Source organism: Lytechinus variegatus, chromosome 12 (genome assembly GCF_018143015.1).
Source record: "Lytechinus variegatus isolate NC3 chromosome 12, Lvar_3.0, whole genome shotgun sequence".
NCBI classification, from domain to species: Eukaryota; Metazoa; Echinodermata; class Echinoidea; order Temnopleuroida; family Toxopneustidae; genus Lytechinus; species Lytechinus variegatus.
Genome location: NC_054751.1, coordinates 32,224,546 through 32,249,695, shown reverse-complemented (window position 1 = coordinate 32,249,695; position 25,150 = coordinate 32,224,546). Strand labels below are relative to the sequence as shown.

The 25,150-nt window shown below is 35.1% G+C and overlaps 1 protein-coding gene across 2 annotated transcripts in view; it reads right to left on the bottom strand.

Moving 5' to 3' along the window:
• The window catches only part of LOC121424943 (G protein-coupled receptor kinase 5-like), a 79,119-nt gene that overhangs the window by 5,703 nt on the left and 48,266 nt on the right, over positions 1-25,150 (bottom strand). For both annotated transcript variants that reach the window (XM_041620840.1, XM_041620841.1), the window contains 8 exons: positions 24,744-24,836; positions 16,476-16,539; positions 15,128-15,268; positions 4,902-5,130; positions 3,856-3,945; positions 2,225-2,313; positions 1,197-1,316; positions 413-550 (listed from right to left, as the gene is read on the bottom strand). In XM_041620840.1, coding sequence (XP_041476774.1) covers positions 413-550; positions 1,197-1,316; positions 2,225-2,313; positions 3,856-3,945; positions 4,902-5,130; positions 15,128-15,268; positions 16,476-16,539; positions 24,744-24,836 — 964 coding nt within the window. The remainder of the gene's footprint in view (positions 1-412; positions 551-1,196; positions 1,317-2,224; positions 2,314-3,855; positions 3,946-4,901; positions 5,131-15,127; positions 15,269-16,475; positions 16,540-24,743; positions 24,837-25,150) is intronic.

Genomic DNA, 25,150 nt, shown 5'->3' with positions numbered 1-25,150 from the left:
ATCATGTCAAAATTGGATCAAATGTACTATTGATTGGAAAGATGTGTGTTACGTGTCCCAGAACTTATATTTATCTGTAGGGACTGTTTGATTGCACATCGACTAGTGGACTGCTAATCATGTACATTATGATAGTCTGCTTTGTGTTCACAGCATACTAAGTCGATGGGGTGAAGCAAAGGAAGACCCTGAGCATGCTCAAACTAGACTGTTGCCTGACATATCACCTGTTCATGGAATAACCCCAAAACTACATCTTCTGCCAGGAGAGCAGACAGGCAGTGTCATTGAGCATGTGCTGAGTATCGTAGGGCTTCACTCCACTGTCTTTATTTGCCGCTTACACAAAGCAGACTCATATGACATACATACAAGTCCACAAATGAACGTGACAATCACAAATAGAACTTACATCTGGTTCAAAGGGCGGAGCTAGTATTCCAGCTTCAAGCCTGCTGAAGCTAATTGAGTTGAAGAAAGAATGATCCTTGACAGTCTGTGCTGATCCATTCTCAAAGCCCATTCTTAATGATGGGTCCTTCTGTAACAACTGTAGAAAAGATACAACAGAGGTGGCAAACAGTGTTCAGTTGATGAATTTCTTGAAAGTTGAGTAATGTCATAAGTTTTATATGAATGGTCACAAATTTTAAGGAGAGCCTTTGTGACCTGTATCTTCAATTTTCCACTTCTATTACCTTTCTAGCACTGTCGACAGAAATCACATTAACTATTGGTCCCTTGACAACTGATTCAGTGCTACAAGACAATGACTTGTGATGACGATCACAGACTTTGACAGATCTATGGATCTTATACTACTGGAATATTAATTTCAAACAGAATATAGGTAACTGCACATCAGTGTAAGCAAGAAAGCAATACATAAATATGTATTTACCACACAATGCCAAATCATCTACACCTTGGCTATCATCTTCAAAGGACCTGTTTAGTAAAGCTTTATGATTACAGTAACAAATACCACTATAACTACAATGGCAGCATTGATTTTGATTGGCTGATGAGCCCTGTTTCCATGGTATTTGCCATTGTGTGGTAACATTACCATAACCGTAAGTTATGAAAAGGCCCAGGGTGAAAGTTTTAAAATCATTTTTGATCCGCATTCATTTGAATTTGATAAATAAATAGACACTAAGTTGAGGGAAGGCATTCCCCAGAAAGTTGCTCACCTTTTTACAAATATCCTGTGCATCTGTGCTGAACTTCTGACTGTACTTTTCATCATCTTCTTTAACTCTTCTATCAACCTCCTCTCTCTTCACCTTCTCCTTCCTCGCTCGGAACGGAGCCTGAAACAAAGAACAGATATACGTGATTATCATGACAACATCATCATCATTGACAAGAAAATGGTAATCTAATAATATTACAGTTGAAGCAATATAAAAGCTTAAGTAGAGCACTTCTTCTGGGCCTTGTCTTACAAAGAGTTAAAACTGATCCAATCGATCTCAACTGCATGGAAATCCATCCATACCATAATTTTTACTACAGGACATGTGCACAATCTCCTTAGTAAACAAAGAGAATCACACTGAATCTTCAAGAGAATGATGAATGTATGCATATACATCTATTCTAGCAAATATGTTAAACAAACATATTTTTAGATGTTGACATTGCTGGCCATCCATAGTCGTGGTTGATTGAATCAATCACAACTCTTTGTAAGACGGGGACCTGATATCTACTCTTGATGGGATAGCATAGGGATTATTTTTTCTTTTGATTTAATTAAAGTTTACATAATGAAAACATCAGGGGCCTGTTTCAGAAAGCATTGAAATCAATTGCAACTTGGTATTCATCCAATCAGAAGCACCTATTCAAGAGCCACATTTGATTTTCTAACTTGTGTTTAAACTCAGTGCTTCAGTGCATTTAATGTCACATTATAAACAAATGTAGTGTGTACATGTGAAAGTTGACAGTGGGACGTAACTCACTCGGTGGCCATTTTGAGGTTCATGTAACAAAATCAATGCCATCTGCAATTGTTAAAACCACAAAGCCTTAATATCATATCGAAATAAAGGAAACAAAACACTGTATCTCAATTAAATAAGTACTTAATGAATATACTCTACTGTGACATCATGCAACGGAATGCTTAGCCTTGCTGTTTTATACACACATGATATGAAGGATATAATGATAGAAGAAAAACAGATGAAAGAAAGAAAGAATGTCTTCTTACCCTTCCTTCTATCATCTCATAGATCAGACATCCTAGACCCCAGTAGTCAGGGCTAAATGTATACCTCTCATTCCTTACCACCTCTGGAGCTAAATAATTCAGAGATAAAATGGAGACAAAATTACAATAAAAACAGGAAAAATGATTCCTAGAAGATTACACTTTGATGAATGCAGATATAATAAGAGCACTATATCACTGAAAATGTTCACAAAAAGATAGCCTCATAGATATATAGATACAAGGAAACGGAAGTTCTAAACTAATTCCAAGAGATCTCAAATTGGCTGCATATTCATATTTGGCTATTATACTGTGATATCAACAAGCTCAAATTCAATGCTTTATTCGTCTCCTGTAAATTAGAACTATGAATGACAGAGCATATCCTGTATATCGAATACATGCACAGAGAATTCAAAATATAATTGCACTGGATAGTCTGGATTGGACCCGGTAACAAATATTGTTTTGCTTATTTGATTATTAGGATTCTTACCCTTGAGGTAGAACTATAGGTGTAGGGGAAGGCGGGGTAAGTTGTGACAGTTTTTGCTTTTTGCATGTTAGAATTGATATGATTAATAATCTTGTCGAAATAAGTACCTTGCCTTGAAATTTCACTCTTCTGAAATATTTTCCACCTATCTATAACTTTCTACCCCAACACTGAAAGTCATCGTGACCTTTGAAAAAACCGATGTCAAATGGCTCAACTTGCCCCATATATGGGGTAAGTTTGAGCCACCTTCTGGGGTAAGTTGAGCCACAAAAACTATGTACAAAGTGTATGGGGGAGAACCAGCATGTCAATTTTTTGTTTAAAGTCTTTTCACTTGCTAATTCTCTATAAATACTAACATCCTGTAAAAGGAAAAGAGCAGTCATGTAAATTTGCTCCTTTCAGCCTGCATTTCAATCGATTTTTATGGTTTGTTTGTTTTTTAAGATACATTACCATAGGAATTACCATGGTTCAACTTGCCCCATGCTGTTTGGCTCAACTTACCCCAGTCCGAACTTAGTGCGATAATTTTGTATCCACACATTTATTATGCATCCATCATATAAAAGACTATGACAAGAATGAAGATCCATACCTGGACTAATAATGTTGCTATCATGTCTTTATTATATTTAAAGACGTGTGTGTTTATAAAGCACTTATTTATTTCACACTCTTTTTTACTTTTTTGGCTGAAATTCATATTTTTCCCTCTAAAAAGCTACTTTTTGTTTCAAAGTTGGAAACAATGTGGTAGGGTTAGGGGTTATTCTATGGGTCATCAATACATGACACCACCACAATGTCTGACTCATTCATTATTGGCCTGGGGCTGGTGGCTCAACTTGCCCCTATGCTCAACTTACCCCGCCTTCCCCTATATATATATATATGATCCCCCCCCCCTTATGTCAATAAGGAGGAGCTTCTTGTTTTCAATTGGGGCAATTATTGTCCTGTGTCTTGTCTTGTGTGATTATTTTTGTATTTTCTCTCTAGAGCGCTTTGTAACTTTAAAAAGCGCTCAATAAGACGTAATTATCATTATGCATTTTTAATATCATAAATAACTGTATACTTAGTTTCTCACAATATAAAAAATAATTCATGTAAACCTAATACTTACCCATGTATCCAACTGTCCCCACTCTACCCCTAATGGTATCATTCTCTGGTATCTCCACTGCCAGACCCAAATCAGAGATACGTACATGACCTGAAGGGTGGATGATAAAAGGATACAACTAATACTTACTATTGCTTTTTATATCTATAGCAAATAGGAATGAGTGCAATGGTCTGAGATTTTGCATAAGGTGAAAGAGAGATGCTCTATTCAATGAGATGTAGCCAAGTTGAATAAAGTGTCTCTTTCTTTCCCCTAATTTGAATCCTAATTTTCATAGAGACATCACCTTGTTCCTGACCATGCAATGGTACATTATGGACGGTACTTTTTGGACGGTACGTGTGCATCGGCACAAATGTTTGACATTCAGCCTCCCATTTGCTCGAATACAACAAGCTTTGAAGGCGTAGTACAATGTACATGGGTTGATATAGGATTACTGTTTAATATGTATATGGTACAACTGATTGTATCTTTCGTGTTACAAAATCTAATAAAAAAAAGCAATAAATTGTTGTTTTTTTTCAAGATGATATAATCTCATGATCATCAAATCAAGCAAGAAGGGGGGGGAGAGAGGTATATATCCTGACGCATTGAACATCATTGTAATGCTGGTTTTGGTTTGAATCTACAATACTGAAGGGGAAAAACAAAGCTATTCAGGTTTACAAAGGGTGGTGTGTGCTTTCAGAATTTCTCATGGTTCAAAATCACATAAAGCAAAAGGAAAATGGCTATGTCATAATTTTGGTGAAGAATGAACCTGTACACTTTAGTGCTTCTATGTCTTCTTCAGTCACCCCCCCCCCCCCCCCCCCTCTAACTATGCACCTGGAACTCAGAACATGATCAACTCATTATTCAAATTTTCACATATATCCCTTCACTATGCAGTCTATTACGGATGAAAATAAAATCCATCATAGGATGCACTATTATCACAATAATTTTATAGCAGAGGTTTGTATTACCATGTCTGATCTAGCCCTTGTTGTTATGCAACTGAAGTACAGAACTAAGATTCTTTAAATAAGACTCACCATCATCATCGAGAAGGATGTTCTCAGGTTTCATGTCCCTGTAGACGATCCTTAATCGATGAAGGTCCTCAAGACCGCAGAGGATCTCAGCCGCGTAGAACCTAGCCCTTTCCTCCTCAAACCCAGGACTGCCCATGTTGTGTATGTGGAACTTGAGATCACCTCCGTTCATAATCGTCAGGACCAAACACAGGGCTTCTTTCATCTCGAAGGCATAGGCAAGACTAACCTGAAGATGAGAAAATACAAATAAAGAAGGTTTGTGATATCAAACAGAGAAAGTAGGAACTATTTCAGATCTCTTTAAATTGTGAGCATCTTCTTTCATCCAAAGGCAATAATTACCTTAAACTGATGAAAGAAAGACGATAAGTGATATCAAGAGGAAAAGGGAGGAATTTTCAGTCGAGCCTCCTCCTCCTTAAAGCTCAAAGACTTCACAATATAGAGCATGATATCATTAATGTCAGAACCCCACACAGGGCTACTTTTATCTCAAAAGTATTCACAAGACCAACCTCCAAGATTCAACAAGGTGAACGTACAGAGGATTTGTGACTATAATGTCAAAAGAGAAAAGGAAGAATGTTAAGAAGAAAGCCTTGCACTTTATTCAAACCTGCAAGCCTTTCTACATAATAAATACATAGCATGTCATATCCTGCAAAAAATCTAAAATTGTTAGTATTTCAGTAAAAATGAGGTATGAGGCCATTTTTAAGGGGGTATCTCACTGAACTTGGTTAAAATTCAATAAAAGTCAGCATAAACATGATGAACTTTAAAAAAAAAACCATTTAAATTGAAAACTGATGCTAAAGCCCACATACAAGCACATTCATTAATCACTAAGTGGTTAGCTGTTCTATGCCAAAATCTTCATGATTTTTAAATGTTGTGAAGGGATGTTACAACATGTAAAGAGTTCCAAGACGTTCAATATCAATTATATTGCAAGTTGACACCACCTCCATTAATGAGGTTCATGAGAAGATACAATCATTCTTTCATCCCAAAGGAATAGACATGATTACATTTTATTTCATATGTTCAATGATTGGACAATATAGCATCACATGACCAAACATAAGGTTGCTGTCATGTCATTGAAAGAGAATAATGTGCTATACTGCAATGAAATGTGACAGTGTACTACATGTAACACACAGAAGACATCATGAAGTGGGACGGCTACCTATCCCAGCAAGCATGGTCGTTGCATATATCCGGTTTAAAAGCAGGGTTAACCAAAAATACAGCAAATTTCAGTTGCTCACATTAAACAATATGATTCAAATAAGGGCCCCATTTCACACAGATACGATTAATGTACCGTAACTTTACAATAATGGCAACTACCACAAAATCTTTGATTTTTTTAATGAATCGGGACCAAGATGTTCTCCGATTGATAGCTTAATTCTTCACTCTAAATTATGTTTTTGTAAATATTGGTTTTAAATCCATCTACAGGAATTATATAGCTCTATCTGTAAATAAATCATATAATAAATAGGGCGATCATCGTTACAATATAGATCTGTAAAATTCATCACAATATAAATGACAAGTCAAGATATATGTAAACATGCCTTATAAAGGAGTTAAAATAACGACTATAATAATAAAAGAAAATACACATGAATTTATTCTGCATATTAATGGCCATTGCTTTAGCTTACATTTTTAACCCTGAGAAAGAAATATAGGTTCTTAGCTTAGTAAATAATCTAGGTTTAAACTATAGGGTATATGTGTCATACAAACACTGTGTACGCAAATTCATAACCACCTTGGAAGAATTATTTTGCTTGTATGTGAATAAGAAAACTATTATTGCATTATGTATCACGGTTGTAAAGCCTTGCTAGTCTTAGATCCATCGGTTGTCTAGTTGGTATCCAAGTAACGACATGCACAATCTCCATCAAAGGAAATTTATTCCATCAATGTTGCTGCCATAAAATATGATTTTAATGACAGGTGTGAAGTCAATTGTATTAGGATTTGTTTTGATGTAGAATGCAAGTTAGAGTGAACAGAATCCTTCTTTATATTTTACAGTGATCATCTTGCCCAGGAGGGGGGAGGGCACTTCCATTGACAAGTGTATACCAGGTGTGATCATGGGGTCTCCAAAAGCACCCTAAACAAGTATTTTCCATATTCTGAAAATGCACCCCTTAACAAGGACTGGCGTGTGAAACCCTACCCGTAACAAGTATTGGGAAAAAAACGGGTACCCTTGACAGGTATTCCCTGAATTGACCCCCCCCCTCCCTAACAAGTACAGCGATATTTTAATTGTTATTGTCACGGATTGCAGCTTTACTACACACATTCGGTTTAGTACCACCCCACCTCCCTCAAATCAGACTCTAAACATGTAGTGTTGGGGCAAAAAGTACATCCTTGAAAAGCATTTTAGTCCTGTTCATATCCTCGCAAATTTGACCATAAACATGTTGCTTTCCTTGCGAAATATATACCCTTTATTCAGTATTTTATCGTTTTTGACACTCTCATGACATTACATACGTAATGTGCCCTATCTTGAAAAAGAGATCCTTTTTACGCGTTTCTTTGGTCGCGTCTGGCATCCACTCGTTAATGGAAGTGCCCCCCCCCCCGTCATCTATATAGTATTATATCTACATGTGCCTTGGAGAGGGAAGGACAGGGACAAATTTGACTGGGGCTTGGAATGAAATAAAAAAGAGCCCAGCCCCCAGATCCTAACTCACTGAAATGTTAAAGCTTATCCAACATTTCAGATTTAGTAGGTTGTGAAAGAAGCCCCAAAAAATAAATAATTATTTTTTTGGCCTGTGCATGGACCCCTATACTTGATCCAACAGGCATAAATCGATATCAAATGTTCAAGTAAAAAAAATGATTTGATAGCTGAATTACAGTAGTTTCAACTGTAAACAGATATGCATATAAGTCAAAATTTTCATTTTCCATTTAATATATCTTGATAAGAAAATACACTGTGCAATAAAAGGCTCGATCTGAAATTATTGATCCGGGTAGCATGAATATTACTGACTTAAGATGAAATGAGGAGAGAAACCTCGAATAAAGCAATGATAACCAAAATGGCACTCTCTTAACTATATTTAAGAATGATTGAATCAATCGCACCTCTTTGTAGGAAAGGGACCCTGGGCACGAACTCCTAATCAATCTGCATTCTGTGATAAATTTCTTACACTTCATCCATCGATAGAGTGAGAGAAGTCAGGTACACATATTACATGGATATGCATATGATTATTTATTCATGGGGAAGTGATACCCTGAATGAGACCGTGTGACTCACCCATCATACTTCACATCATGTATGCAGATTCTAGTAGGCATTCTAAGTACTAAGAAGCATTTCATCAAAAGATTTGTCACTGATTTACACTGTCTGAATTTTTTCTTTGCCAATCATTTTAAGGTATTGCAGTCATTTATAACATATATCAGTGAAAGTTTCAATGACCTGACTATTAATGAAACACACCTCTGTTCATGCATGTTTTATGCAATAAAAGGGTACTTAATGTAAATAAAAGAGTTGGGATATAAAGTCATACTGAAGCCTCAATATGTATCGTCCTCAACTAGTAATTTCATTAATACATACACTAATGCATGCATTGAATGAGTATGTTGGACCAGTGAAGTAGTGTGTTATATCACACACACAAGAGCTTTGAAGCTCAATGCAATTCATACTGCATTGGAGCGTTGTAGCCCAGTGGATTAGTCATCTGACTTTGAAACAGAGGGTCGTGGGTTCGAATCCCAACCATGGAGTAATTTCCTTCATCAAGAAATTCATCCACATTGTGCTGCACTCAACCCAGTTGACGTGAATGGGTACTCATCAGGATTAATTCCTTGAACGCACTGAGCGCTGAAAGGCAGCTTGAGCTAAAGCCAGGTAAATAATAATAATTAACAATGCACCATGGAATAGATTATTTCTAGATAGATGTCGCTATATGAATGCCTATTATTATTATGTATTGGTTATGCTTCCTCCTGGGTACCCATTCAAAGCTGAATGGAGAGTGGCATCTTGACAAATGATGCCTTGCAAAAGGATGCTAGTGCCATGGTGGGATCAAAACAAATAACCCTCTGATTCCAATGCAAGTGTCAGAATCACTACACTAAGATATATCCTATAATGCTATATTAGCAGTACCTCCATTGTCATGTGAACACACCCTTCATGAAACATTTCCAAATCCTTTATTAAAGGCATTGATCTTGTGCAAGAAATTGAAAATCACCAAAGAATGAATACACACTCACTGTAAGCATTATTTAAAGATTGTCATAGAAAGGGGGGTAAGAGAGGAGGGATAGAAAAAGAGAATTGGAATTCACTTGAACCAGTATTGAGCAATACATTTAACAACGAGAAAGACACAGGAGGGAAGATGGGCGCCAAAGGAGACAAGCCTTGATAGAAAATTTATAGCATTTATTACAGTGGTGCTAGGGAATGGTGAAAACAAGAGAGAGGATAAACATTTACTAATTCATTTTCATAGTATATTGGATATTCATTGTTAAAATATAGAAATGCAAGAGAAAGTGAAAAAGGAATGAGAAAGGGGGAAGGGGAAATATGGTAGGGAAAGAGAGAGAGAGAAATTACCAAATACTTAAGAGATGCAAAGATTTCTTGAGAGTGAGAAGGGAAAAGAGGGGAAGGGAAAGGAGACAGGATGGCGAAAGAGAGGGGGAGAGTTGATATCAAACAATTCCAGAGATGGCCATCTTTGTATGTTGCAAATAAACACCATCACAGGGGAATGAAGACAATGCACTCAATCGGAAAATATGCTAATGATAACCCGCACGCAAAGCTTTTAGGAGAGGCAACCGGAACAGTTCAGACACCCGGAGTCTGAACCGTAACGTGACATCGTCGTGAAGCTGGCAAAAATGGCATTTGGACGTGCAATTGCCGAGCACATGATGACGGTGATCACACGCTCAATGGATTTATAACGAGCCAAGCTGATGAATGAACGACACATGATACACTCCAGCTAGCCTCTTTCCAATGCTTAGTATATTATTGCTCTTTATAAAAAGATGAATCATCATGGTTATAAAGCAAAAAAATATATATTATTGACTCTTTGTTTATTTTCTAATAATTCTTGCTTTGAAATTGATTAATTTCCATAGAAGAAAATCTGTTCTTTCGTTTTATTCCTTACAGATCTGTTAATCTTCTTGGAACAAAATTCATAATTGATCTGCACAACAAAATTCTGAAAATACTAAAATATTAATAAATATCAAACATGTGTGATGGGAGGAAGACATAAGTCTCATGGATTGGGGTGAAAATTCTTTGCATTTGGTGTGCAGATTTTCATCCATTTTTGATGTGACTCACATATTGCCTTCCTATATCAATCACTAAATTTGTGGAAAAAAATAAGTATCTGAAGGGCTTTTATCTTAAACAAAAGAAGAAAGAACTACAAAAAACATGGAGTGCTGTATCTTATTGAATAAAAAACGAGATTTACATTAATAAACTGTAAACAAAAAGTGATGTGCAAAATTGCCAGACATTACATGTAAAAGATGGAAACAGTAGAAGAACACACAGCATCAAACCTTTAGAACAGCAAATTTACTATCCTCAATCAAATTTTGTTTTTGTAAAATGTAGAAATCAACAAAAGAATGTATGACTGAATATATATATATATAAAAAAAGGAATCAGGTCATTCGCAGAGCAGGCAGTATCCCCAGAACTCCCTTTAAACAATACCACCCCCCCCCCTCCCCGGAAAGACCAATGTGGTAGAAGGAAGTCAACTTTGACCCCAAGGGACACCCACACATAACTTCCTCTCAATCCCACATACACAACAACTCATGATATTGGTCTACACAGGTGCAGATCTAGAGGAAGCACACGAAAAAACAGGGAATATCCCCCCCCCTCCATCTCCTAGTCAAATATTTAGGTGAGGCATATTGATTGCAAATTGTCCTGAATTGAGAACCAGCCTTTTTTTCCAGTCAGAAATTTCTGAGGAAATTGTGACTTATGTCATACCAATGTTGTAAAACAAATTTAGCTGGTAAAATGTGACTTTGGATTGGAGCAGTCTTAATTCTCTTTGGTCAAACCTGAACCACCTCTTTGCAAAGCTTAAATTTTTTGGCCAGCCAGTAGGCTCTCACTTATGGATGACCAATAAGCCAGTTCGTAGCTCCTTTCTGCGCATGATCAAAAGATTCTACACATGATCAGAAGAAGGTCATTTGTACTAAAGTGACTTGGTGCTTTAAAATCTAATGAGATAAGCACCAACTTTGATGTCTTGATTATTCATATATTATTTTGAATTGTCGTTTTCATTTATATCCACAAAAAACAACAATGCTTCCACTAACGACTGGTATTTCACAGTTTACAAAGTACATTGTGCAACATATGCTAAGATATGCATTCTAGTCACCTGGTCTATTCAATTTCTTCATCCTGCTATGTAAGGCAAGCTTACATAATATCTTGCTTTGAAATCTGCCTATCATGATGAAAGAAATGAAAGGTCATTTGACCAAAATTGTCCTTGAAGTAACTACGAACTGGTCTATACATGTAGGCTCAGTAATAGATAAAAATGGGGCATACAATAAGAAGCAGACCATATAGTTCTAAGCACATCACAGAGAGGTATCTTGGTAAGCACTACAATAGACCAGTTTGTAGTTACTTATGGACAATTTTGGTCAAATGACCTTTCATTTCTTTCATTATAATAGGCAAATTTCAAAGCAAGATATTACGTAAGCTTGCCTTACATAGCAGGATGAAGAAATTGAATAGACCAGGTGACTAGAATAGCACACCAATGAACACTTTATGAAGGTATTTGTTGCATTCCTACTTTGAATGCATATCATAGCATGTTGCACAATGTACTTGGCAAACTGTGAAATACCAGTTCGTTCGTTCGTGGACGCAGTCGTTTTTTTTTGTGGATGTAAATGAAAACCACAATTCAAAAGAATACATGAATAATCAAGACATCAAAGTTGGTGCTTATCTCATTAGATTTTAAACCACCACGTCACTTTAGTACAAATGACCTTCCTCTGATCATGTGCAGAATCTTTTGATCATGCGCAGAAAGGAACTACGAACTGTAAACAAGCACTTTGACAAATAATGCATTTTTAACATGATACATGAACGAATGTGATCCTTCAATGTATCATACACAGTAGTATCAAAGGGCATCCGCCAAAAAATTTACACAGGTTTTTATATGGCGCAATATCTATAGTCTCATCATCATCAATTCTCAACAACAAAAATATGCATAATAAAATGACATAAAGTGTGAAAAATGTCCAGGCTAGGCAAATGTTTCATGATGATAATCTTAAATTTATGCATGAACTTATGAATGCCTGGAATAGGCATTGTGATTCTCAAGTACTATTGTTATCAACTAAAATTGAAATAACATCTTTGCAGATTAAAATTGTTCTTTTTCATAGGCATTACAATGGAAGTCAAGCTTTTATCAGAAAAATGAAATTTCAGTCCCACTTTTTTTGTAAAATATAACAGAAATATGGGGTGTGTGAAATATTCCATTCATTCATTCATAAATATGTAAAATGCATGATGATTGAATGGACCAGAGAGGGGGTAGCCTTGAAATATTCTTAAAGTGTGTGTGTTTTTTAAGGTTTCTTCATCTATACAGCTGTGCTCAAAAGTGAACCCCACCACAAAATGCACTCCTTCATGCTGAGTGTTTAATGTAGACAATAACGCTAAAATGTTAAGCAAGGCCAGAGAAACAAACTTTATTGAATGTAATATTTCATCACCTCACTTTAAATATCTAAAACATGGCAGAACTTGATCACTTCACTTTGAATATATTCATTTTCTGGTGGGGTTCACTAACTTTTGAGCACCACCGTAAAAAGAAGCTATCAAAGCTAAAGCAGTGTATAGGGGCAAGAAGTCCTATAAAAAAAACCTTGGTATTTTGTGATCTCTTTTCTATAATAGCAAATGCCAAGCTAATACATAACTAGGTCATCTGATGGCATACACACCACAGTAAGAAAGGGATGATGTGTCCTCAGGGCATGATGTGAAGTATAAACAGTCCACAGCGTATTAGAGTAAGAATGATTGAGGTACATGGATATTTTGCTTCTAATCTCCCTACTACTTTGCTAGCAAATTTCCTTTTCCCCATAAATGGCCATATTCCGTGGCTTCGCTCACAGACATTTAATGTAAAAGCATGACAAAAAAACATTACAAGAAACTGTAGGGAGAAAATATTCTACACATATTCAGCCAACTTTTATTACATCAATTGCATATTTATCTTTTGATTTTACAATAAATAGTCTTAAAATGACATAATTACTTTAATCATCGGATTGGTAATTAAATGGGAACGTCTGAATCTTTGATGTCATTTTTCTTCATGCAAAGCTGCAAATTCCTATTAAAACCTTGGAAATACATCCTCCATCCTTTTCTATTCATTTCAGGTGTATTAAAAGTGGTAAATGTACCCATGAAAGAGAAATACTGCAGTTGCCAATTTGAGGAATAAAAGCTGATCAAATAGGGCTTCAAATGATTGTTGAAAATTGGTTAATAAATAATCATGTGATTAGTGCATGCATAAGCTGTGCCAGAGGACAGCATGACATCAGAATGGAGTTGAACGAGGAGGGGGAGGGGGATTAACGAATAGTGTTTTTTTTTCAAATCTACTACAATCCTTCTGTGTGATTGGCTCAAACAAGTTTGTCAGAGAAAATAACTGACAAGATGGTTCATGAAACACTTCCCCATTAATTATTCAATGGTAACTCTTTGCAATTATGCATCTATTGAAAACAAATCCTTAATTCTTTTTGATAATTCCAGCACTTTCATTGTTAACATTAAAGAAACTTCTAATAATGACTAAGTTTATAAATTTCCGGAGAAATAAACTATATCAATGATTTATCAAGCAATAGCCCTAAATTCAGGTGAATTTGAATGAATAGGGAATCATTATTTCAAATTTTGAAGAAAAAACTGCAACATTCCACCTCAAAGGGGTTTTAAAATTTTAACATTCTTGACAGACATGCAGGATAAAGAAAAAGGTTGGAGAAATAAAATGAGCAGGATTGAGACTTGTCTTTTACAGCTTGTAAAATATGTTTACGTATAAATCAAGGCCATTCTATATTACATTGTGCCTCTCTTTCTCACTCCTTTTTCATCCCTCCATTTCTCTCCAATTACATATTCACACTGACTGATTATAGTCAAGATAAAAAAAGAATAATAAAAAGACATTTTCAAGCCTGATAACATCATCATTGCAATACCTGTGGAAGGACAAGATTGCATTGAGGCCATCTCTGCTTTCATTTTCTTTTGTTTTTTTTTTAATTCGGACAATTATTTTGCTGAAAACAACAAGAGAATTATAATTGAAGGCCTACGTGTAGTAATCACCAAAAAGCATGATTTCTTGCAAGTCTTATTTTCTTAAGTGGCAAATATTCTTATAAACCACAATACAGCTCGTCAACAAGAAAAAGGGAAAATTATATAATTAATAACGATGGGGGGGGGGGGGCAGTTCATAAAATTGATGAAAAAATCTCTACAGAGATGTATGATGATAAAGCACAAGATGGCACACATTTTACTATAAAAATAGAAAATTCAATGCAAAGTTGACCTTATGTGAAAAAAAAAATTGAGAAAATCACTTTTTGTTTTTAATAAAAGTAAAATGAAAACGTTTTATTTAAAAAAAAAAAGCAACCAGGGGGGTGTTTCACAAAGATTTAAGTATGACTTAGAGTCGCACTTAAATGTCTAGTTGCGCGCAGTATAAAAGTATAATGACAGCATTGGTCAGATCATGCCAAGAGGACGCGCACTACTGCGTATTGATCAATAAGATTGCGCGTTACATATCATGTACGCGTCGACATTTAAGTGCGACCTAAGTCATACTTAAATCTTTGTGAAACACCCCCCATGTCATGTAAAAGAGACTATCCCACTAAATACAGTGTAATGACAGCCATGTTTTTCACTCGTCTGAGCATAACTTTTTTGGGCAATCCAAGTGTTTGCCATCCCAGCAGTGCATTGTATCATGTGTTTGCTATTCATGCAAAGAATACTTACTACAAATCTACTATTAACTCTCTGGAGCAGTATTTTCTCGTTCAAAGCCATTGTCTCTCCTTTCCTCTTCTTTATCCTCTTTTTCTCCAGTTTTTTGCAAGCATACATCTTGCCTGTTGATCTGACCTGACATGCGCAAACCTAGCAAAGAGAAAACATTCAAATGTCTTAAGATGGAAAACAAATCAGGGCCCATCACATAGAAATCACAATCAGTTATAATATCAATTGTAACTGTATACTCTACAACAATTCATGTACAAAAAGTCAATTTTAATTACAAAATTTCAATTATATCAGGGGAAAAAATTACATGGGGGATTGGGATGATTTCTCCCCTGAAAAGCTCTTTAAGAGCCTGGAAAATCCCCCTTAACTGTAATGTTAAAGCTCATTCAATGTGACAAATTCAGGCTCCTAACATGCTAATTTTTTGGTTCACAGACTCTTACTCGGAATCTGATCAAATGTATTTTTAAAAAATTTCAACTTCACATCTATTTTCTAATGTATTTTATTGTTTTCTAAATTTCTTATGTATTTCTTTGGTTTTTATTATTTTTTTCAATGGAAATAGTCGGGGACTTCAATTCGACCATGAAAAAGATGAAATTAATTGATTTTAATCAGTAAAAGGAAAAATAATGTTTCATGAATTCTGGCTAAAAAAACTATCTGCATTGGGTTTGTATGCAAATTCATTTTTGAGCAATTTGGGGTCTGCATACACTTAAAATGTTGAGTAATTTCGAAATCACATACCCAGGATTTGCAATTTTGATCTCAAAAGTTGTGCAAGACTTGAAAGTAAAAAGTCAGTGAGCAATGCAGTAAAAAGAATTTGCACAGCAGATTAATAGAGAAAAATGTTCAGAGGGGCTGAATCAGCCCCCTATAAGCCCCCCATCTTATAGGGCTAACGAGGGTCATAAAAAGTAAATAACTGAAGTGACATGCAGTGACAAGAGCACTGTATCAATGAACCGAGCCTCGGACAGGAGTGTAGATTGTATGATAGGATTAGAGTAATTCACCTCAATTTGAATCAAAACCTCATTTTGATTGACTATCTACTCATACTAATATCTAGTGACTATTTCATTCCAAAGACTGAAATCAATATAAAAGCTGCAATGAAATATAAATCAATAAATACATAGTACTTTACATCAAATCATTCAATTACCATTAGTGAATAAATCAAGCAATCACTTTAATTGAACAAAATGAATGCATGAAAGAATGACTGAATGAATTAATAAATGAATGGATGAAGAAATAAAAATAAACAAATAAAATAAATAAATAATGGGAAGTTGACCACTCATCAGTCGGATAGAAAACTCACCTCACCGAATCCTCCTTTACCTAACACTCTGTATTGCCTGAAGGTATTTTTTGTTACTGGTTGCCTGTATGTGATGTACGAAAGATAGCAAAAATGAAAGACAAAAGAGAGAAGAAAAAAACAGAATGGGTAAAAAAGAAAGAGAACAATGAGAAAGATATTCAAGAGAAAATTAGGAAAGGAATAGAAGGCATAAGTAAGAAAAGACAACAGAATAGAGAATGAGGGCAGTAGAAAACAGGGAGGAAACAAAAAGAAATAGTTATAAATGGAAATGACAGATTAAGTAGAAAAATGAAAGGAAAAATAGAGAAGACAGAAAAGAGGCATTTTGGTAAAAATGGAAAATTGTGAGAAAAATTAAACGGGGAAAAAGAGGAAAACAGAAGAAAGAAAGCATAAAAAGAAGAGAGAAACAGAAAAGAGCATTAGTAATACATAGTTTAAATAGTCTTGAGTGTAGCTGCAATAAACATTGATCATCTTAATGTTGTCAAATATAAATCAAACATATCTGTTTCCATCATCGAATAATTTATAATGAAATTTCATCAATTTAGAAAAAAATGAACTTCAGGTCATGGGTCATCTCTGTCTACAATACGAAACCACATGTGAGAAATAGTTACAATATCGTATGGAATGTCATGAAATTGTAAACCCCAGCCAGGAACTTTTCAGTTACTAAAATTTGATATCCATGTCACATGTAATTTCATACTCATGTCATGGTCAAAACCCAACAGCTTTCGACACTATGCATTATATTTTCTTGGGTCATTGAAATATGACCAGGTAGGAATAATTCAAACGTTACAATGGATTTTAAAAAATAAGTTGTAAGCTCTTGCACCATGAACACAGAATGAGCATACTCCTAAAAACAATGAAATATACATTGTACATGTAAATGGGAATAGACCTCAGAGTTAAACTTCACGTTCTGATAAGGATTGCTGAAACACTCAAATATCAGGGAAGTCCAACTTGAGGTTTATCAAAATTTTAAAAAAAATTAGAGAATTGTACTACAGTATAGTTCAGCAAAAATCTAGGATAAGAGTTAATTCTTAAAGTTATTAAACACAGTAGCTGTCCCATATGTCACTGCATAGAGAAATTCCTTCATGGCAATTGTGCGTAATGTAAAGGAATGTAAAGGAATATTATATTAGAGGTGTTGTGACTTCGTGGATAAGTCTCTTGACTGAACCACAAGGTCAACTGTTCAAATTCCAATGTATCACTCATGTCCTTTCGCAAGGTACATGTATCTGCATTTGCCACTCTCCACCCCAGTGTAGTAAATGTGTACCGGGTAGGAAGGAATTTCATTGAATACTTGAGCATCTGAACATGCAGGACAGTCGTGCTAGAGCCAGAGTAATAATATGCCTCGCTTTTAAAGATAAATTCAAGTTTTGGTAACGATCTCAAAATGACTTTTTACAGAATCTAATATAATGACCACCCAAGTGTCTGTTTGTATGAATAAAAAATATGTGCCAAAGGATTCTGGAAGAAATTGTGTAATTGCTGAGAAATAAGCAATATAAGCGCGGATTCGGTCACTTCCGTCGGGTCTTTATTCCAGCAATAATAATACACTGTCCCACGTGTGCCTATCAATGTTGGCGATCTTCAGTGCGATCATATTTCAGCTTAGATTTTATGATTTCACAAAGTTCAGTTTATGTAACTTTACCAGATCTGGATCCACGATAATATCGTTGGTGATACAGACTTTCCCGCAAAATTAGTGTTTTACTGCAACTACATACTAATCATTTAGCTTTAAATACTATACCTGTACATATTCATTATACCACGATTATTACTTTTCACACATTTACTGTACATTTTCTACTGGTTCAAAATGGCTGAATAATTTTTTCGCTTCTAAAATATTTGAGATGATGCATTTTCTTCATGTGGCATATGGGAGATCAGCTAGCATGTGACGTCTCACAAAATCAAAACTCGAAAAAACCCACAGCTCTCTTCTCCAGATAGATTGTCATCAAACCTTCATCAATAATTCAATATGTCTCATTTTTTTCTGTTTTCATTGAAAACCAACTTGATATCATGGTGATAACCCCTTTAACCATAACAGTACAAAGCCTGGGAGTAGATTTCAACCGCCAGCCTCCGATTTACAAGTCGACTATAGAGTGGCGCAAATGTCAAATGCGTAACGGCAGTTGGAAAGCTAGGGGGCTTCATAAGACTCCACACCACGGGTCATTAGCTTTTGATATTCCCCCGGAACGAGCCAACCAAGCATCACCATTCTCTATCTTTGATGGGATCTCATCATCGGTGCTAAGCGTGATGTTTACTACAGCTGGTGTCTGCTGAGCGAGCTATTCATCTCAAGGTATGCAAGTGGAGTACACAGAGGATGGATGCAAAGTGGTTTTTCAATTAACTTAAAGCAATTTGTACAACTGTAATTCAGATTGTATCAGATGGCTTCACCGGAGTCATAAGCAATAAACAAAATTATAATGATGATAATAATAATAACAAAATTGCAACTGAATTCCTCAACGGAAACGTGATGAGATTGGGAACATCAAAATCAATAACTCCCACTGTTTATTTTTATTAATTTTACTCCTTGTTTTGAATCTACATACATGTACGTGTACTCAAAGGGCTCTTTTCCAATGCTCTATAGCCACTAATAACAAGAAACCAACCCCAAACCTAACGATTAAATGCCATTCAAAATAATGTAGCTTTGATCTGTCTGGAGTCTGCGATGTCGGTGCAATCGCAGCATCACAAGGGCTATCTAGGACAGATTAGGATATATTGCCCTAAATGTCCATGTATTCACAAGAGTACAGTTTGCATGAAAATGACAATCAATGGATCACCATTAAAGCAGTGTTCCTTTTTATGTACATTTACATTGTCCATGTGCAATTGTTGGATGTTATTCTTCATTAATGAAATTTTAACTGGATCCTTTGATAAAACACTGCATTTATCTAAGGCCTCCAATACAAAACCTAATACAAACTTCAATCCTGACTGAATTCTACAATTTTGGGGGAATGAAACTACACTGTAGAAGCAACATTTGGGACTAAGGGCTTGTTCAATGCCGGTTTCCAAATTTAAACAGCAACATGAATCGTGATTAACATGAAAACATGATTACAAAACAAAGATATAATGAGCAACAAAGGGTGTGTTCAATGTCCTCTATTCCCAATCGTAAAAGTAAACGTCTTTCAAATCATGATTCGAAGGAAAATTTAAACCTTGAAGATGCGTTTGTAAACCCGATCAGCTCAAATTTTACAACCATGAGCATCGCGGATGCGAAATGGAACACAATTGAGATTTGAAATGCTCTACAGTTGCTCTCGTAGTGGAAGCCTACACAAACAGATGCCAGAACTGTCCTTTCTTGTGATGGTTCAAACTGCACTAAAGAACACAGGAAATTTAAAGACGATCAACGTATAAACATCTTTACATTGTCAACACTGAACTGAGCACTGCTGATAGCGTTTGATGAATTGTTATTGAGTTTTCAATCATGATTCATGTTGCTGTTTAAATTTGAAAATCGACATAGGCCACACCCTAAGAATGAAAGGCTTCATACTGTATGGATGTATATGTACAGTATAGGTTCTCCTTCTTAAACTCTGCTTGGTAAGATTTCCACATTGATTAGAAACAAATTGATAATATCACTTTCATCATCATAATCATTATCATTAGTAATTGTTTCCAATTGCATCATCAACATGTTTTCCCCTACTTCTGCAATATACGCATTTGTAAGAACAGAAATCAACTCTATTATTACCCCATCTAAAATTCCCAAAGGCAAGGCAAGGAAAAGATGCAACATTGATGAGAGTGCTCTTTACAGATGATCACTAAGATAAGAAAGCTCTTGTGAAAACTACCCTGAGGCAACATTTGACATATCCTGCACCATGCAGAAAGGGCATTAACACAAATAGATTTACTCAAAATTAATGCCTTTCAGGTTATTTTCAAGCAGACTATTCCATATCAAGTTAAACATTTCAATTTAAAATTGTATTATCCAGTGAGTAGATTGAGGCTGATACTATTGTCTTTGCTCTTTTGAGTATTATTTTATTACATTTACACATTTATTTTGAAACATGACCGATACATATATTATACTGTGAGACTTTAGACCAGGGAAAAAATTTATATGGGGACTCGGGGCAATTTTGCCCCCAAATGCTCAAAAGGGCCCTGGAAATAAAAACAGACCTGTGTAAAAGCTTATCCAGATTTAGGCAGGTTGGGAAAAGTAGCCCCTGAAAATACCAAAAGATATAAATCCAGTGGCAGTCTTTTGTACAAAAAAACCTGCACTGAATTGATAAAAAAGAAATCCGACCATAAAAGCAAGACCAGCGGGTAGAGACGGTGCTTTTCTTACACCCACTGTACAGTGTAGTCTCACCTCATCAAACACATCACTTATATTAATTTCAATAATAAAGCATAATTTCTAAGATGATTATGAATGTATCCGCAGGGAGCATGCAGCATCCACCTTGCTCACAGACTATCCTGTGAGTAGTTTGGGAGCATAGGGGGGTCTGAGCAGTTATAGGGGAATGAAACCTTTGGAAGAAGTAGGTTTGTGTCAGGTGTCAAAACAGAAAAAGAAAGTTTGAGAAAAATTAAACAAATAATGAGAAAGTTATGAGCATTTGAATATTGCAATCCCTAATGCCATGGAGATCCTTCCAATGGCAATGTGACAAGGATGTGTGATGTAAAATGTGAACAACTTTCCCTTTGATGGACTATAAAATACCCCCAAAATGTCTCTTTTTGCTTTTTCTGTAATATGGTGATACAATCTCTTTATCTATGATGTATTCTTTAAAAATCTGTATGCCCTCCTGTAGAAAGAACACATGGTCTACTGATGGAGGCGGGGATGGATGTGATAAAAGAGGCAGTTCAAGTGAAATATATACTTAAGTAAGGGGGAGAGTTGTTCACAAGTGACATCACGCATCTTTGTCGCATTGCCAATATGAGGATCTCCACAGAATTAGTGATCGCAATATTCAAATGCTTGTAACTTTCTCATTATTTGTCTGATTTTTCTCAAACTTTCGTTGATCTGTTTCTTTTATTTTTCTGTTTTCACACAAGCTATCTTGTTTCAAAGGTTTCCTACATGTACCTACATACTCCTATTGAACCAAGAATTCTACATATAGCTGGCATGCACAGACCCAGATTGAAACTTTGATCAACAAGTGGGTCTTGAAACAAAACTAGCATAATTTGCAGAGAAGGAACTTCTTGGCATAAGTCACCACCAGAGACTTTAGGTTACATATGTTCAGATCACTTCCTGAAAGAAAGGTTTGCCCAACAAACTTATACCACTATCAACATTAAATTAAAGTCATTTTATTTTCAGATTTCCCTTAAATGAAAATATGTGCCAGTTTGATTTAGGAGAACCCATCTCAATTCCTGAACGGATGAGCATTTAACAACATCGAATACTTTTGTTTATTGATGCCATTTTCATTCACTCTAATTTTATACTGAAACAACAATAGCATTGAATATTGTGAGTTTATATTTAAAATGTGAACAGGTAATCATCCTTCTATTTTTCCGACTGATAATCATGGGCAATCTTCAGAGACCAATTTGCATTTGTCCACTCATCATCAACATTATTGTATTTCTTCTATTTTAATTTGGCTTAAGAGATACATAGTATTTCAATGATATGACCTTGCTTACCCAGTGTGCAATCACCAATCAGCGAATATTAAAGATAAAAAGAGAATTTCATTGAAAAAATGTGCTTATTCATTCCCCCTGACATTTTAAAAAAGTTAGAGCATAACATTTTCAAAGACTGTCATGTCCAATTCTTGAGGAAAAATATCAACCATGCCCTGTCCAAGGCGCCCAATGATAGCAAAATAACTGACCACAAAAGCAGAGCAAATTATACGTGTGTATGCAGAATGTCTATTCTGAGCTGAGATGACATGATCTACATGTATTTAGATGGATGGAGGCCTGGCTAAAATAGATGTCGTTTTCACTTTAACCAGACTTCCATATTCATGGAAGGCACAAAAGAAAAGGGAGGGTCATTCTTTCTGGTCTTACATTTAGAGAGAGACTCTCTGTATTGTATATTTGAAGAGTAGATTGCACTTTTGAAATGAATACAACTCTTCACACAGAAATGCAACAATGTAACCAATTTATAAATGTAATGACAAAGAAATTTCACCCTGATAATAAGTTGGTTTTAATACAAGCAGAGAAAAAATAGAGAAAAATACTGGTGAAATAAAGATGAAATTCCATCAAAGAAATTTCAAAATTCTTATGTCATATAGGGGGCAGTTACCAATATGGCATGTACCTACATTCATAAATTTCATAATTCCCTTTGCAATGGTTCAGAATAACACAAGATATGAAATGGGTGCCATGACTTTTGCTCTGGGTTTTATTTCGTCTAAAATATATGGTTAGGGCTCTAAAAGAGTTTTATGTACGAGTGTTAAATCAAGGTTTGAAGTTGGTAATTCTACTAGTGTGTGTAATTTACAGCAGAGCAATTGTCGCCAGAGTAAATGTCTTGGAACCCTTGAAATGATGTGTACATGTATGATGATACACTGGGATGCACAAATACAGTCAGTTTTGATTTTCTGAGAAAATGGCATATTATGGTATTCAGATCACATGACCTATTTTGTGAATTTGTAAGATAATTGTTTGAAGCATCTTAGAAATTATGAAATGACCAGAATCTGATCACATCAGACAGATTCCAATATTCCAGTAAGACTCAAGCCTATAATATGTTTGAGAATCCAGTTACAAATATAGTTGTGTCATTGTGATTATCAAAAGGGCTTTGAGAAAACATGGCTCGTTTCAATTCTCTTATATAAAGATTTACCAATGTACATAGACATTGCAAATGTATCACTGATATCTAAAGGAGATGTGAATACCTTGCAAAGAATAAAAAAAAGTTTGAAATTTTCCTTGCCAAGATTTTTTCCCAGAATACATTTATCATATCTAAAATTTCATATTCATAATTATCTACCTGGTCGGTCAATAGACATTTTATACCTTTAAAAGAATAGCTGATCACATTTCTGGAATGGGCTACCAATTCGGATCCAAAATTCATCGATATTGAACATTTCTTTGAATTAAAAAATGTCCTTCATCAAATTGAATTCAAAATCTAAGATGCAAATCTACCGAGAGCAATAAATTGGAATTTTTTGCAAGCTCAGTCAAAACCATTTCTCTGCTTTTGACCAGTCACATGATTGGATTATTTGAAAGTTCTTGAAGCCACATATAGATGTATAAGATGACTTGTTGGTTAAAATCTTTACAAAGATTGTTTTCAGCATACATGTACATGTATGCCTTTATGAAAGCATTTGTTTGTGTGCTAACCAGCAGCATCTACGTGCAATTTGTGCATCATCCCAACATATTAGAAAATTATGTCAATCAAGCTAAAATCCCTCATGTAGAATAAATTTAGAAAACACACAGTATCAATGCAATAATTCAACTACTGTGCACAGCATCACGCTTCATCAAATGTAAAAGTAATTTCAAATGGTAAATGGGAATGGTGAATGAATATCAGCTAACCATAATCAAATTATTTGACGACAAGTCGCTCAGCTCATGACGTTAGAACTCCACAACGCACTTTTCTAATTATAATACAAAACAATATTGAAAGAAAAAGCAGAGACAGGAATTTTTTTTCTCTCAAAACCTTGACATTCTTTATCTATGTTAAAAATTACCCGTAGTTGATGATAGCAATAGAAAATAAGGCTAAGAATCATCAAAAGAAATTTGGACATTGAACACCACTGTAATTGTAATAGACATGAACCTCCACATGCCACAAATTTTGGAACACCAAGCATATTTTTGTTAAAACACCACAAAGACAAATGAACATTTTTGTAACCTTTTTTAGGTCAAAGAATAAAAATTCAAAAGGCAACACTAAGAAAAATTTTGCTCTAAACCAGATCACACAATTTACCTAGCTTTACTCGCCATCTTACTAAATAATGCTGCGGTCAGAAATACCTTTACGAACGCCATACAAACAATTTCATACCATTTATTGCTATGTATAAAAATCATTTGTACAGTGTTTGTATGGGTATTGGTGACTGTAGCATAAGAGACCTGTAATAAGCTTACCTTTCTAACCATTTCCACTGTAAGAATCTGGAGTAATACATACTATCTTGGTACTCTTTGAATGGTTCACCTTTTAGGTATTCTCTTACAACTCTGGAAACAAAATGAGATGAAGAACATTTGTGAAAACAGGAAAAATGCATAAAAAGTCACACAAATGTATATTGCAGGTGTTACTTGGATAATAATTATTTAAATGGGGGAGTCGTGATACCTGGTACTTGAAATAAATTATATTATACTTTGTTAACTCTACAAATTATACTCTTTTTATAACAACAAAATTCTCCAACAGATTTCTTAATATGTTATTCTTTAAGGATTTCAAGCTTATTTGAAACATCAAATCAATTTATTGGTACAACAGATAAATAAAAGAGGAAAATATTCAAAATGACAACTGCATT